Below are 16836 nucleotides of genomic sequence, written 5' to 3' on the forward strand. Positions count from 1 at the left end.
TTGTGCTGATGCTAATACTGTAAGTGGGCAGTAGATTTAATACGTTAGGTACAAGGAGACAATAGCATACCTTTTTGGACTTGCTGATTTTAAAGTATTTCTGAAAATCCACATTGGTGCAGTTTCCTTGTACTTGCATATCTTTGTATTTTTCACCTAAATAAAGCCTAGCATTGTTAGGATATCATTAGAACATCTCTCATAAAATTGAAAACTTCATGGTAAAGGGTGCACGTGAAAGGTCAGCAGTAACCTAGAAAAATGGATGGTGTTCAAGTTGGTTAAATAAGAAGAGGTGAATATTTCTTTGAGGAGGGAACTGAGAAATCATTGTTTATAAGTGAAATTGGTTTTGGTTGGAAAGGTGCATACTCCAGACAAGATGTTATTTTCTCTTCAATGCATTTGTAATGGCTGTCTACTGTGTGGGTTGGCTGGTGTGTGAGAGAGTGGTGAACTTGTACTTTTCAGCAGTGAGGCATTGAAAGACTGTCTTCTGTCTCCAGTAGTCATTTACAGAATATCTATACTGATCTAGACTTCCTCCCTCCCCCTTGGTTAGACTCTTAATTGTTATGTAAATTATCTTAATGTTGTATAGTAAGGGTGAACCGCACTACAACATCTTATCTTCTGTGCCGCTGCTTATTTTTGTCTAATTTATATACCAGGCAAGTTAATAGACAGTATAATAGATAAGTGCTACAGCTCAGCTGTGCTTGGATAACTGCAGGCTACCTGGACAGAATCAACTTGGCTTTGGTATGTGCAGCCTCTTGCTGAAGGATTCAACGAGGATGTGAATAAGGGTGAGCTGGCTGATCAAGTTCAGTTAAATTCCACAAAGTTTTTGAAGAAGTTCCTCTCCAAAGGATTTTAAGAAAACTAAGCAGTTATAGGATGAGTCCCACATGGATAGTCGATGTGTAAAAGATAGAAAGCAGAGGGTAGAAATAAAGGTTCAGTTTTCACCATGAAGTAATGTCACCTACAGTGGGCATTATCTGGAATGTTGTGCATAACCTGTGCTGTTTAATGTGTTTATAAATTACTTGGAAAAGGAGTAAGTTGTGGGACCACAAGTTTTCTGATGTTACAAAGTTACTCAAGATTAAGAGCAAGGACTGTCTGTGAAAAACTGACTGGTTAATAGATGATTATTGAAATGCTGTATAGAAAAAGAAGAGTGATGTTCATGGGAGGAAAAACAGGTTTACAAATAAAATGGTGGTCTCTGAGCTGATCATTACCACTTAGGAGCGACACACTAAGATATGTAGAAAGATCCACAAAATTGATGGTTAAGTGCTTCTCTGGAGTCTGAAAAGCAGTTAAGCCTTGGGACGTAGCAGAAAATTAATAGAGAACAAGATGGAAGATATCATTATACCATAAATTCATGGTTCAGTTGCAGCCTGAATTCTGTGTGCTGTTCTGTTCCACTCACTTCATAAAGGCTTTGCTTCAACTGAAGAGAGTTGTGAGAAGAGCAGCAGGAGTAACGGAGGTACCTTTCATACACGGAATGGCTGAGCAGGGAAGGACTTCTCAGCCTGGAAGACAGGCATACATAGGATATGATGGGGGCTAACAAAATCATGTATGGAGACTATAAATAAGGATTGATTCCTCACAGTCCCTTCCATATGAGAACCGGGACTGTTAAATGAAAGTCATAGGAGCCAGGATGAAAACAAATAAAAGAGGTTGGAGCTTATGTGAGTCCAAGGGGAGTCTGGGCAAGTACTTGAGAAAAAGATACATTGGGGGTTACTAAATAGATAAACCATAACTGGCTTAGGAAAAGCCCTGAGCTGATAATAATCAGCAGCTAAAAGTGTGTTAGGGAGGAGCATCGTATGCATTTGCCCTGTTTTTTTCTCTCCCCTGTGGCCTCTGGGAGGGGAAAACCAAACCGAAACACCAAACAAACCCAAAACACGACTAGATGAACTCTTGCTGGTAAATAAGTGTTGTGACAGTTCATATCAACTTTGAATGCTATGGGACAGAAGGGCACGCGATGTGCTCTTGTATCTGTTTTTTCAACCTGTTCACTGAAAAATCTCAAGTATTTTATACAGTTTACTGATGTTAGGAACTGAATAGATTTCTCTGAGGCGCAGTGTTAATCTACAATTGGAAAAACATTCCTTTGAGTTACTCTGGATATGTAATTGAGGATGGCAAGAAGCTAGTCTTTTGTATCTAAGTTCTTTCCTGAGTGCCAAGAGTAGAACTGGTGTGTATGAGCTACATAGAGGGAAGAAGGATACTAGTGGAAACTGTTTCATGTTTGTTTAGGAAATGTCATGTTTCAGAAACAGAACTTAGTATTAAAGATACTTCTCTATTTTGATCCAGATGTTTCAGATACTTGTAGCATTTCAGCAGATGGGCCTCCTAAATTTACTCTTAGTGCTACTCAGTTCTGAGGTCTAAGAAAAGGAGAATTTTCTTATTTTGAAGATTTCTAGAACAGATAGTTTTGTCTGGATTATTTTTCCACTGTGAAGGTAAGTGACTGCTTTTTGTCTAAGCAATGACTTTTTCTTTCGTAGAAGGTGGCAGAGGCTGAGGATGACAGTGATAGTGATAGTGATGATGATGAAGATGATGTTCAAGTCACCATAGGGGATATTAAAACAGGAGCTCCACAGTATGGGTAAGTTATTTGCAAACATTAACTGGGTGAACTTTCAAGATTACATTTAATTATTAATTCAGGCTCTAATACTTGTCAGTGTCAAATTGTATGCATAGTTAGTCTCAATTTAGTTTTTTCAGGTCTTTAACAATGTTTTGATGATATAGTCACTTGAAAACTGAAATGCGGTCAGTGAAATGTCTTAAAAGAAGAGCTGTTGTACGAGTTAAATTTTATTCTCAGATTTTGAGAAATAATTGTGTTAAGTTTTTAAAGTGGAGAGTTGGTTTTTATTATGGAGTGGTTAAGTTACATAGCATTTTTAGGGTCATTATTGAGAGAGCAACATTTTTGTTGCAAATGGTAGAGTGGTAAGCACAGAGAACATTAGAAACATTTGTCCTTGGTCCTGTTTGTAGTGGATACAGTTCTAATTAGACATCTATAGTTTTAATTCCTATTGATGTTCACAAATAAGATTTTAATGTACTTCAGGATGGAGCTGCCAGTCTCTGGAGATAATTTCTCAAGATCATGGTCTAGGCGTTTGTACCATACAATAACTTGTTTGCTACTGTTAATGCCCTGTATTCCTTCTTCTCTTGATAAAGGGCTTGTTTTTCACTGAACACTTCTGAACAGTGTTAATTTTACCCAAAATTGTGAAATACTATTTTTTATTAAATGGAAGTTTTCTGAGGGACGTGGTTTGCTTGTTTGTCTTGGCAATCCTAATGTTTTTGTACTTATTAAAACCAGAGTTACTAGGGCGTCGTTTCTTAATAGAATTGTGACAGGTCTGCAGGTAGGTGTGACTCATGTATGTTATTGTGTTCTTAACTTTAGAATGCAGGTGATTTACTCGTTTTTGAAACATAAAATTTTTAAACTTTTGGTATTTCATATCCTAAACTAACTATGCAAATCAATGTAATATAACAAATAGCAATTCTTTCAGTTCTTTATTTGTCTGCTTTCAATAACTTGCAGCATGCTTGTGGTGTAGGTAGTGACCTCAAATTTTGTGAGACTAAAGCAAAACTAGATTTATATTCTTGGTGGATTTGCTGATGCTCTTTCTGTGAATACAGAAAACAATGACCAGATGATCCTAAATCTAATTAGAGTGGAAAGTTTTGTGTAGAAATGGTTGTTTTCTGAAAAAAAAACTTTTTTTCTGAGCAAATTGGACAGAAAGTTCATGGAAAGGCAGTAATCTAAAACAAACTCAACATTGCTGTTCACTTTGACTTCAGTATAACAAATTCCTTTTATAGGATTAAATGATTTTCCATAGACTAGTCAACTGCTGCTTAAAAAAAAAAAAAAGGTGAGATGTGTTTGACATTCATGCACAAATACAGCATGGCAGATCAGAAGGTTAAATGTTTTGTGTCAGTTTTGTGCTGTTGTAGCACTTGGATGAAAACTAAAACTGCATGGAAGTCGTACTGTAAACTATACACTGCCTTCTAATTATATGCTAATCCCATTATATGTATGGGTTGATACCACCTGTGAGGATAAGCTACATTGCACACAAATGATAGTGAAAGCTAGCTCTTAATGTTCCAAGTGAACAATAGTGTAATTCCTGAGGTAGTTAAATCAGTTCAGTATCTAGATTTCTGAGTGCTTTTTTATGAAGAAAACTCTCAAGTATTTTAGAAAGTGCAATGTTACATGCTTTTCTGTTGGTCACAAGGATAGATGATTGGTAAAAGTACCTTGGAACAGCCAGCCTTTCGGTCATTGTCGAGAAATGCTTATGTTTTCCACTTCTGTACAGATTAAATGGAATAGTTATGAAAAGAGAAAAGGATCTAAACTCTTTTTTTTTTTTTAATTTATTTTGTTTCTACTCTAATCCCCAGAGTATCATCTGTATCCCTAAATGAACTGCATTTTTCCTTTCTCTCCTCTTGTGGTTCTGTCCATTCTTGTTTCTATCAAGGTCTTTATCCTTTCAACTCAGGAAGAGTGACTGGGACTTGCTTCACAACTGTTTATTAGTTGGAGAAGTTGCTACTGAGCATAGAAAGGTACACTCTCTTCCTCCTAGGCTGATCTCTTTACTTTTACAGTGTTACCAGCTTGGAAAGCTAGAGATTCAGGATGGCGATTGAGCCTGGGTCCAGTTTGTTTCTGGATCTAGCTAACTCTTGTTTTGTTTTTTCTTCTGTTTAAAGAGCTTTCTCTGTCTAATTCAGTTTTGTTAATTTCTTTAAGTTATGGAGCGGCACCTGTGAATCTCAATATTAAGACAGGAGGACGAGCTTATGGATCTTCTGGTAAGAAAATTTACACAGTAATATTAGTAAAAATGCAAAAAAAAAGTTTGCCTGTTTTGGATCAAGGAAATAATTTTCACTTCCAAAACTTCTTCATAAATTTAAATCTGACTTTTTATTTCTATTTTAAGTGTGTTGCAACTGTTAAAACTCTATTTGGTAGAGACAGAAGGCTCTAACTTTCTAACTTTTCTTCACAGGTGCGAAAGTTAAAGGGGTGGATCTAGATGCACCAGGGAGTATTAATGGTGTGCCACTTCTGGAAGTAGATTTAGATTCTTTTGAAGATAAACCTTGGAGAAAGCCAGGTAATGCTCTGGTTTACATTAGCCAGTATGTAGTTATTCAGTCAGTTATTTTAATAATAATTCCCATTTGCTGCATGCAGATGTTATCTACCCTACAGCTAGAAGATACTGTACAATATAACTTGGAAAAAGCAGCTAAGTTACTTGTTGCCTTTGCGCTGTGCCACAGGGTGTGTGGGGGTGCCGTGTCTCTTAGTATACGTCCTGCACGTATGTCTGCAAAAAGAGACTGTGGGACATGCCCTTTTTTTTTTTAAAAAAAAAAATACATTTATATTCTGAACTCTCCTTGGAAATCTGTTTCTGTAGAGATTACTGCCATTGGTCTGTGCCATAGAACAGAAGATAAAGCAGAACAGAAAATTGTTCTAGCAGGTTTGAGCACGAAGAATGGTGAAACGTAGCTGCTTGCGCTTCTTTGTGTTCACACACAGGCGTCCATAAGCTTTGAAGAAGCAGCTTATGGACCACATGATCCTTCCATAAGTCTGCCTCATGTATTGTCTGGTTGGCCCAAGTGATTTGGCCAAACTTGTCTAATACCAGCGTTTGTTGTTGTTTTTTTGTTTTCTTATTTTTTAGTGGCAGTATGTCTTGCTGCTGTTTATAGTTTTTTTCCAGTGTTTGTATATTGCTTTGGCAATGTAAATAGTGTCTACAAAACGGAAAAAAGAAGCCTTTGATAATATTCTGGTGTTTGAACTGATAGCTATTTGAAATATATTCAGTGCATTTGAGTTATGTCTGGTTTCTCTCTTACAATAAAAGAAAAAACAACTTTGTGGCATCAAATGAAACTAAAAGTCGAAATGAGGAGTCAAATACAGAACAAGCAAAAAGGAGTGGTTCTTCACTGAACGTACAGCAAACCTGTAGATCTTATGTTTATCCTATTGTAAAGATACAGGGACTATAATATCCTATGATATTTTGTAAGTATCTACTCTTGATCCCTAAGACAGGATGCTAGGCAGGATACTCTTTCTGACTAAATTTTAATGTTTGTTATAGTCTTAGCCATGAATACTCCATGTTTACTGATGTAAGACTGTATTGTACATGTCAGTAGTATGTTTTTAGATCAATACATAATTCACTTTGATGCTATAAATAGAGGTGTATGTATGTTCAGTGAAGAAAAGACAAACTTTGTAATGTCCTAAAAACCTATGCTTTTTCTTTTAAAGGGGCCGATCTCTCTGATTATTTCAACTATGGGTTCAATGAAGATACCTGGAAAGCTTACTGTGAAAAACAGAAGAGAATACGAATGGGTCTTGAAATTTTACCAGTTACCTCAACAACAAATAAAATTACGGTAATTAGTACCACTTTTGTGATATTCTACATGCTTTTTTCCCTGTAAAGCTGTTTGTGTGTCATAAGCTTGTTCTGCCCAGTTCAGTGCATTTGTTAAAGAGCTTGCACCTGCCTCCCCACCCAAGCCTACAGTGTTCCCATGTTGCTTCACTGGCAATTTGTGTGGATAGTGTGACGGACTAGCTACAGCTAGATTGCATCTGTACCATTATGCAGATTGTGGCCCATCACTTAAGAGTTGTATGGTATCTTAATGGGCAATGTGTTATTTAACTTAGGCTGAAGACAATGCTATGGAAGTAAGACCAAGTGCAGAGATTCTCGATGGCAGATACCATCTTTTTAAGGTGAATTTTAGTAAACTTTTGTTGGTTGCTCTTATTTTTATTGAGTATTGCTTCCCATGCCACCACAGACTGATAGAAGAACAAGTGAAATGGACGTAGCCATTATTTCAGACTCTCACCTTACATCGGTGACTTTCTACGTGTGTCACAAAAGGCTGATTAAAAAGCATTGCTTTGTCATCAGCTGTCTGCAAGCATGTGAGTTAGTGGCCTGGTGAACTAATAAATTTCCCAGTGAAACTAATTTTTCTTTATGCGATGGTTGATTTTTAGTTGTAGTGCATTCATTTGTGCAGATTAAAGAATTAGTGCAGATGTGCTGAGGAAGCTTTTGTAGATTATGGCATGTTTATTTTTCCTGTGGCCTTGTGGCTCTTACTGTGTTTTGTAGCACTTATCCTTGGCAACTCTGAGGTGTGAAAATCAATCATATTTTTCTGTTGTCCTTTTGGGATTAGATGGCAATAAATCATTTTATATATTATTTTTCCATTTGGAAATGCTGATTCTTAGCAGAAAAAATCTATGTGACAGGATTTATCTTAAGGATTGAATTTTTTTTTTTCAACTTCTCATTTACTCTTTTGTTTGATAGTAAAGTTGAAATTAAAATACAAACGTTATGTGTTTGGCTTATTTTTAGTATGCAGTCATTTTTGTTCTTGAACTGTCATTAAACTGACTTGGAACTGTTTGTTGTTTTCTTCTGTGTACTCCTGTGACAGAAGTGTCAATTGCAGACAGGTATTTTTGTTTCCCCTTGTATGTTACTTGAGGGTATCCAGTCATTTTGACTTTATCTGAGCAAGAACAGGTTAAAAGCTTCCTGGGGCTTTTTGCCTTCCTCAGCTATCATTATTATAATGTTATGAAATGGTGGAAGTGGTGGGCAATGGGATTTATGATTTGCAGCTAACTCTACTCAAACTTCTCTCAACTGTTGTCCTGAAGGAAGAAGGATAAGTATTTCAAACCAAACTTTCCCCTATTTCTAGCTCAGTATTGACTGTGGGGGGGTCCAGTGATCAAACAGTACAGATAATTGTTGTGTAAGAGTCTGAACTAAGAGTTTGTCATGCTTTTTTACAAGGAGTTTACATATAATTATTAAATAATTTCATTAACTTTTTTTCCACTCTTCTGAAATACTCAGTCTCATGTAATTTATATCGTATGTTTGGATTAATCTTCTGTAACTGGCAAGACTTTGTCTCCTACATTTTCCAGTTACTCATTAATTAATAGAAGTCTTACAGATTTTTTCAGATAAATACTTAATCCAAACCTATGCAGTTTGGGTTTTTCCTTTTGTTTTGTTTCTTCATATTTCTGGATAGTAAAGTTTGATTAAATTTTTAACAAATATTAACTATTTATGTGCATTGTTATGGGTTTGGGAAAGACGTGCCTGTATTTAGAAGTGAGATTCTGCAAAAGCTTAGTAGTTCACTTGCCTACAAGAAGCTGTAAGATCACAGCCTATATAATGTTATACCATGACTGAACTGGCTATGTAGAGTGATGTAGCTATGTGGTTGGTACAGTGGGAGTGTCTTTAAAAACTGAATCAGTACAAGTTTGTCTTTAATGCTAACCCATGTAGGTTTTTCTTTTGTGTATAATGTGCTGCTGAAGTCAAACAATACTTGAAGTACTTGCACCAAAGGTCTTGCGTAGCTTTAATATCATGTCTGTGGAATTTTGCAGTACTTCAGAAACAGCAGTGTGATTTTGAAGTATTCAATCTGAACTGCAGCTTTTAAAGTTTGTATAACCCAGAGTGTGAGGTGACTTCCTGGTATGACTCAGAAATTAAGTGGTTGCTAGATCTCATGGACAGAAAGGCAGACGGAGACTGCACTCAGTTTCTTGTCTCATGGCTTGTCGTTAAGATTATGAAGATTATTTTTTTTTAACACGTTTGCCTCTTTTAAAAATTAAGATCTTGTTTTGTTCATACAGGAGATTCTACAAGAAAATCAGTTTGATCTGTTCATGTCCAAATCAAATGCTTGGAAAATAAATATTAAAACTATCTAATCTTCTGTAATAATTTGTTGTCTGGCATATTGCTTCTTATATATATTAAACGCGGCACTTAAGTAATATATCCTTATAAAATACAGAATTTTACTAGCTATGCAAAGGTGACACTTTTTAAAAAGTCTGATTAAAGTTGGACTTTCTTTTCATGTTGGCTGTGTGCTATGTTGAGTGTTGGGGCTACTACACTTCTGAGGTTAAACTAATGATGAAACGTTATTTTGAAGGTACAGCAGGGCAGAACTGGAAATTTGGAGAAAGAGTTGGCAGTGCAGTCAACCAAAGCTGATTTCACATCTCCGCCTGCCTTATTCAAATCAGGAATTCCAACAAACAGGTCAGTCAGGCAATTGTAACTTGACCCAAAACCTGTTTATACTGTTACCTCTATGTATTTGAAGTTCATGATTTTTGTAGGAAAAAAAGGAAAATATGTTTCTGTAACAGGTAGAAATGAGGGGAAGAGTGATCCTAATCTCTTTTAGCCTTCAGTCACCATTACACATGAATGCTGTGCTACCTTCTTGGCTGTTTAGGAAAGAGACAGTAGAAGGAAAAACAGCAGGACCAAATAACAGTGCAACTATAAAAATCCAGGTGTTGATGGATGACACTGTGTTTTTTGTGTAGAATTAGATTGGCCAACAAAATGTTTCTAGCTAGTGTCTTTATGGGTATTAGCTAACACATCTTTTCAGTTAAGATGGAATCAGACAGCTATGACTTCAACAACTGGAAGGATTCCTGGAACCCAGTCTCTTTCCTGTAAGGTAGCTTTAGCTTCTCTATATTTTAATATTTTACTCTATTCTTTGAAATAAGGGAAATTATTTCCTTACTAGGGTTTCTTCCCCTCCTTCTCCCAGCCCCAGGCTTTAATTAAAGTTCTGTCCTTTATATCTAAGCTACTGCTGTTTGATTCCTGGTACTTGGCTTAGGATGAATCCATGCTTTTATTTTAGTTATCAAGTGATCCTGTTTAGGAGTTGTGGTTCTGTGCAAAGTAAAAGCCATTGTATTATAAATGATGGTAAGAGAGGTAAAGTTGTACGCTTTTGTCATCACAGTTAAAGATTAGCATCTTTGACTTGTCTTTAGCACTGCATCCATAAGTATCTTGGCTAATTCAGAGGCACTCATGTTCAATTATTCCATCCTTTAAGAGTCGGTTCAACACCCAAATATATTTCTCTTTGGTGGAAAAAAAGTGTTGTTTAATACTCTTGCCTGCATTTCTCTTTCACTTGCTTTCATTCCTCCTGGTAATTCTTCTGTGAGCTATCAGGTTATACTGGTTTGTTTTTCATTACCAGCATGGAGGTTGTAGTTTACAAAATAGAAACAAAACTATTGCTCACCAGCAAATAAAAGTTACTACTTCACTAGAATTGCATCTTAAATGTTTAATTCAAAGAAAAATTCAGTGCTTGTTCATACAACGTGTCTGTGTGAGAAATTTTGCTTGAATTTGTAAATAACTGTCTTAATCATAGCTATTAGTTGTTTAGAAATGACACTTGAACCTGGTCTTGATTCTACAATATTTAGGGCTGTTGAATAACATGAAGTATTGTGTAACCCTGAAGGAGGAGTTAGAACATAATGGAAATGGTTTGGTAAATGCACATGATATACAAACAGTATGGTATAAAATAGAATGTTTGTTCTCTAGAGGTAGTTACTTAAAGATTCATTGTGTGCATAGTGACAATTAAGGCTAAAACCTGAAGGAATCTATTTTGAGTGTAGTGCTTTCCAGAACATGAATAGGATTTGAAATATTTCAAACCTGTCCTAACCAGGTCATAGAGATATCTTACTGTTTTTTAGACCGGTGATTTCCTTATGTCATTTTTCAAGGACTGTGAAATCTTATTGTCGCTACTAAAGAAATACTCAGAAGTTTCATTTACAAGCTGGATACAGAAACTGGTGTTTTCTCATTACAGTAATATCTAGAATAGCTCTCCATCATGCAACTTTATTTTGTCAGAAGCTCTTAGGTTTTTAACCCCCATCTATGCTTTATGGGTTATTACTAAAGCGTACATTACTTTTAAATGAATTTTGCTTTCAGAGAAATTAGCCTGATAATGTGATGGGCTATTTATCTGCTTTCTCTGTGCTCAAGCCTTTCTGTAAACAGAATTTTTATAGAAAATGGATTTGTGATAGTCATTACTATGAAAAAATACAGGTTTCTCTTGTTTCATGAGCTAGCCTTGTGAGACTAAATGATGAAAACTCAGATATTATTTTGAAAAAATGTCTATTTTGTATATCAATGATTTCTGTATTAAATTTGTTTGCTTCGTAATTATATCAGTCAGTGGTAAGTGAGCTCAGCAAAATTGAGGCTGTCCTCAAGAGGAGGAAAATAAAGCATAAAACACATAAGACAAGAAGGAAGCCAGAAACCTACTAAATACAGTTTTTACAGTATACTATAATTCTTAGACTAGACTGTAAGTCTAGTGAATAAATGTGGCATCCAGTAGTTAGACTGTTTCTGAATTTTGAGAAGTAGGGGGGGTAGTGTCCAAAAAGCCGTCATTATTTATGTTACTTGTGGTGGGGATAAGTGATTTCTGAAGCTATGAATTTGGAAAATAATTGGGCTTGTCTTTTTTTTTTTTTCCCTTGTTCTTTTCTCCCTCCTTTCTCTTTGCTTTGTGGAACCTAAATAAACTCAGCTTGCCAAATGAGATTGAGAAATCCTCATGGAAGGTGGTATTAATAGTGCAAATAGCTCATAAATAACCATTCTCTAATTAGAGTGGAATCACTCACTGAGTTGCTGGAATGTTCCTTTCAAGCTACACTTTGTATGAACTCTGCTATGGGTTCATGTGCATCCCACACGTGTAGATTGCCTTTTTATGTCTGGGTGTATCCATTGGGAATGCATCTGTATCCCAGGTGCCCTGATCATATAAGGGACAAACCAGGCCCTTTCTTTCTTTGCATACAGCACTGAGACAGAAACCTAGTAATGCTGCTTAACATCTTATCACTAAGCTAGGTAATGACTGGGGAGTCTTTGAAATTTCCCCATGTGCCAACTGGCTATGACTTAATAAAGATCCAGGGCTTCAGATTTGCCCCTTTTACATACAAAACTGCTGAACTGTTAAATTCTGGAAACTTCAGATGCCTCTCTTGCCTTTGTGAAGATTGTTTTTGACAGTGGTGTCACCTGCTGCTGCATTTGCAACTGAACATGTGCTTTCTCTTGTTCAATTTTAAGCTCTTTTAGTGGAGTACTTAATGAAATCATTATTGCAGTCATGGAAATAGAGAATTTGTCAAGTTCAAGGTATGGTGGCAAATTCCTGAACTCATCCATCATTACAAAAATTAAATCTCTTGGCAGCTGTTGGGAAGAACAGTGCACGTACCACTATAAAACATTATTAAAAAAATAATTTTAAAGCACCAGTTTAGTGTGAATGAGTGAGTATAGGTGTACTCTTCAGACTCCAGAAAAATTAAGTGAAAGCCCTGTTCGTTTCAGTAAAGTTGATGTCTAGAAACCAACTGGTAGTCCAGATTTGCTTCCTTTGATAATGCAGTGTTGTATTTGGGCTGCTTCCCAAGCCAAAGTTGGTATTATTGTAATATGGTTGATATACACATTACTTTAACACCCAGTACTCTTGCATTGGTGTCCATTGCCGGTGTTTTCAATGCTGATTGCAAGAGTTACTGGCAGTGTGCAAAAAGTGCAAGAGAGGGAGAGTCTTAATTTGAAGTACATCACTCCCAAGTGGAAGCCCTGTAAAACAGTGGAGCGAGCCAAGCAGGGGATCACCCGAGGAGGGACTTCTTGCTGTAGAAGAGAGTCATCTGTCATACACAAGGACTAAAGCGAGGTAAAATGTTTTTTCTGGGATACAGTTTTAGATAACTAAAAAAAAGGTACCAGTGTCTTAGAACTTGGAAACCAAATGAGCTGTCAAAGACTGAGGCAGTTTTGTTGTTTTACAAAAAATCATTTTTCCTTTTTTTTTTTTGAGTGAAATAGTTGGTTTAGTAGTTGTTTTATAATACCTGTGTTTCCGATGTAGTTACTGAAAGCAAAATAATAATAATAATCCAAACTGTGGCAGTGCTGGAATATCATGCAAGACCACTGGAGACGATTAGGGAAACAGGTCTTGATCATTTCAGGATCTAGACTGAAACAATCTGACTTTTAGGATGGATCAGAGAATTTCTTAAACTTGTGTTATCCTTGGAGAGGCCGCTGTATAGCATATACTGGTTTAGTTTGCAGATGTGTTCTCAGACTCTTGTACCATTGGACTCTTTTTTGTTTCCTCCAAACTGTTGTGCTTAATGAGCTTGCTTTAAAATCCAGGAGGAAGCTCTAAGTCAGGATATTGAAAAGCTCAGAGGACAGGCATTTGGATCATCCTCAATATGCAGTCTGCCAAGGAACTTTAGATTATCTCTGGGAGATCTAACTGATCCTTCATGGTCTAGTGTCTGCTGTGTCTTTTGCAACTGCATTGGAATCTAGGTATTTGAGCAGTTGGGATCAGAGCTATCAGTTCAGCAGAACTTGGAGCCTGTAATCCCAACTTCCAACTGTTCTCCCTGCTGTTCGTATTAATGTGATTAATAGATAAAAAAAAATACAAGAACCTGTCTTCTAAAATTAGAAGTATTTTTTTTCTGTGGATTTCTTTTCTGAAATTTCCTGAAAGTTTTTTTCCCAGTCTTTCTTTTACTTTGTTCTGTATCATGCTGTTGGTAAATATTATCAGTTTTCTCTACAATGGTTTCCCTTATAGGTGTGATACAGATGTGCCTTTGTTTCTCTCATCCATTAGCAATGTAATTTTGTTCCTCATTTTCTAATGAAGTTGACAGAAGTGAATTCTGCTTTTTAACCTCTTCTAGAAATTAACCATGGACTGCAAAGCAAGTAGGTTTTGTTCTATCTGCATAGGAATAATAGTTATAAATTCTCTATAAAGCTAGGTTTCTGAGGTTTATTACTTTTGGGGCTGCAAACAGGGAAGTTCACTATACTTTAGATTATTCCTCTTTTCAAAGTAGTGGTTCCTCATTGGCACAGATACCAGGTTTTAGTTTTAGTAGATGACACTCAGATCCTTGTCATATTATTTTCTGGTCTGGCACCTGGAATCCTTTACTGTCAGTATATTCCCATGTGGTTGATTTATTGAAGATTTTGAGAGATTGATTATGCTTTAAATTTTAGTGTTTGTATCCAGTGGAATCCCATCATGTCTTTACCCTCATTGTAGCATTTTTAATCTGCTTTGAAAAGTTAAAAAGTTTCAGTTGACAGCTGTGTGGCCACAATATCAGATGGTTTTGACAGCTTAAAGATACCTCTCTTAATAGACTATGTGAATATGTACATGGGAGTTAAAATTTTATGGTAGGAACAACTTAAATCTAACAGAGATAAGCTTAATAGATTGACTCATTTGGAAACTGAAGTGAGATACACTTGCATTTAAAAGTCAAACATTGACTCCAGCGTGGACTGGAATAACTTGTCCATAGTGAACTGAAATCACTGAAAATCACTGAAAATTTTTCTAAATAAGATGCATTTCTTCAAATTAATCATTAATAATCATACCCATTGAGAACAAGATCTTGGAATTATTGTTGCTGCTTCCCAAAATGTTAGTTCAATTTCCATTGTTAGCCAAAATAAGAAAATGGAATGGTAGTCATCATTAGCAGTGGAGAACAAACTGGGAAAAGTCATTATGGTAGTGCACAAAGCTGTGATGCATTGAGAGCTGAATATTATCTGTGTTTCTGTTTGTCAAAGAAAAGGAATAGTAGAAGTAGGAAGGGTCCACAAAAAGATGAAATAAATAATGAAAGTTTTGGAGTCACTCCTATATGAGGAGAGATGTGGACTAGTCCAGCTTGGGAAAGAGACAGCTGAGAAGAGATACAGCAGAGGTACCACAAATACTACCCTGCCAGAGAACAGGGATACTTTTATATATTTTTTTTAAAATTTTTTTTTTAACACAAGGACTATAGGGCACCAAATACAATTGTCAGGTAAAAAAATAGCTGAAACAGATCTCATCACTGAAGATCAAAAGTAAAAGAATGTTCAAAAGAGATTGTGCAAATGCAAGTTAATCAGGGGCTATTAAACACAGTTGCATGGAAGTCCTTAAATTTTTGATTGGCAGAAACTGGGAGGGAAAGAATGTGTATATGCATGTCGCTTTTCTTGTCTTTTCTCTAAAAATCCATTACTACCTACTTCTAAGGTAGCTGTTCTTATTTTACATTATGTTTTGTTGTTGCCTCATTGGGTTGTAAGGAAGACTGTGGTGGGTCTTGTGCTGCTCTGTGGCTGGTTTCTTTAAAGAAGGTGAACATAGTGCTTAGCTATGCAAATGTTTTAGGGGTGTTCGAGAGAGACATTTTGCATTTGGAAAACTGAGGAACAGAAGTATCAAAGTATCAAGATTCCTTTGAGTTTCATGCAAGATTTAATTTAAGAGTCAGTGTCTACTAGTTGCATGTAGTTTCTGTTTGATATTAAGACTGTATTCCAGGATAAGAGAGATGGCAGCTGATTTTGTTCAATATGTGCTACAATATCATAGTATGCATGGTAGGGTTGGCTTATGCTTATTTCTGTGTCCTAACTTACCTTTGTTTGATCTTCCATGGAATCTTCCAGTATGGTTTCTTGCAGCTTAGAAATTATTTCTAATGATTAGTTTGTAACTATTTTACTTCACATTTGTGTTGAAGTTCTGTTTAATATATTTTTTCTTACTGAGTTTTTTTGTGATCTCACTGTATTGTTCCTTTTTTTTTCTTTTTTCAGTAACAGAAGTGTAGATTTATTATATTGTAGGGGATGGAAGGAAAATGCGGAGAACCAACCTTCGTCCTACAGGAGTCTTTATTGCTGCATTGTTTAGTTTTACACATTTGCATAGTTCAGCAAATTTATCACATTTAATGTTCTTCAGAAATGGTCTTTTATGTTTTATACAGGAGAAGGAACGTTTTGGTATTTAGAATGAGAGAAGTCCATAAGACTTTCTTCTCTTCCTTTTCTTTTTCCTTTTTTTTTTTTTTTTCAATTTCCTTTTCTAATTCTGCTTGTTGATTCTGGTTTGTCCTATGTTGCAGGCGATTATCTGGCACAATAGATGTGATTGGACAGACCATCACTATCAGCAGGGTGGAAGGACGACGACGTGCTAATGAAAACAGCAACATACAGGTTTTATACTGCAGATTTGCACGCTATCTTTGGCTAAAAGACATTTTTGCTTTCCCCAAAGCTTCTGATTAAAACATTTCAGTGTGTATGAATGCAGAAGTAGCCTTAAGTTCAGGAAGAAAGTTGTGGCAGTTAATTGTAATGTCTTAAGATGAAATATTTGATATATTTGAAAAGATAAATGTTTTGCTGTACTTCTTACTGAAAGGAAGTGAGCAATGTTGCAGACTTACAATCCAGGAGACAGCATTGGCTCTGGTAGATTTGCATGGGATAGTGGTTGTTTACAAAGTGACAAAGATAAATATTTAAGCTGTCTGTTTCTCCCCTATTCCTGCCAGACACTAATGCTGAAAGTGAAAGCCTCTTCATATGCAGTTTGAGAAATGCAATCTTTTAAAAATAAGTTGTGAAGGAATAAATAGTTGATAGTACTTTTTTTTTAAATTATATTGTATTATTTTGCCATAAATTGTAAGATTAGTCTTTATGGGCGTGGATTATCTTAGGAAAACAACTAAATGTGTTAAGATTGAATACGCTTTTTCTCTCCTGACTTACCTGTGGAGAAGAATCAAGGTTGCTTGGTGCCCTAGCTGCATTTTCATGCCAACTTAGGTTAAGGTTA

General features: G+C 36.0%; 1 protein-coding gene across 10 annotated transcripts in view; it reads left to right on the forward strand.

The window, feature by feature from the left end:
• Positions 1 to 16836, forward strand: part of FIP1L1 (factor interacting with PAPOLA and CPSF1) — a 43224-nt gene that overhangs the window by 4923 nt on the left and 21465 nt on the right. For 4 of the 10 annotated variants that reach the window (XM_054823907.1, XM_054823897.1, XM_054823902.1 and 1 more), the window contains exons 4-10: positions 2562 to 2665; positions 4877 to 4938; positions 5139 to 5246; positions 6434 to 6564; positions 6845 to 6913; positions 9184 to 9293; positions 16115 to 16208. In XM_054823907.1, the coding sequence (XP_054679882.1) occupies positions 6517 to 6564; positions 6845 to 6913; positions 9184 to 9293; positions 16115 to 16208 (321 nt within the window). In that variant the 5' untranslated portion in view covers positions 2562 to 2665; positions 4877 to 4938; positions 5139 to 5246; positions 6434 to 6516. The remainder of the gene's footprint in view (positions 1 to 2561; positions 2666 to 4876; positions 4939 to 5138; positions 5247 to 6433; positions 6565 to 6844; positions 6914 to 9183; positions 9294 to 16114; positions 16209 to 16836) is intronic. The other 6 variants (XM_054823899.1, XM_054823906.1, XM_054823903.1 and 3 more) reach the window with 3 other exon arrangements.

This window comes from Grus americana, chromosome 4 (genome assembly GCF_028858705.1).
Source record: "Grus americana isolate bGruAme1 chromosome 4, bGruAme1.mat, whole genome shotgun sequence".
Classification (NCBI taxonomy): Eukaryota; Metazoa; Chordata; class Aves; order Gruiformes; family Gruidae; genus Grus; species Grus americana.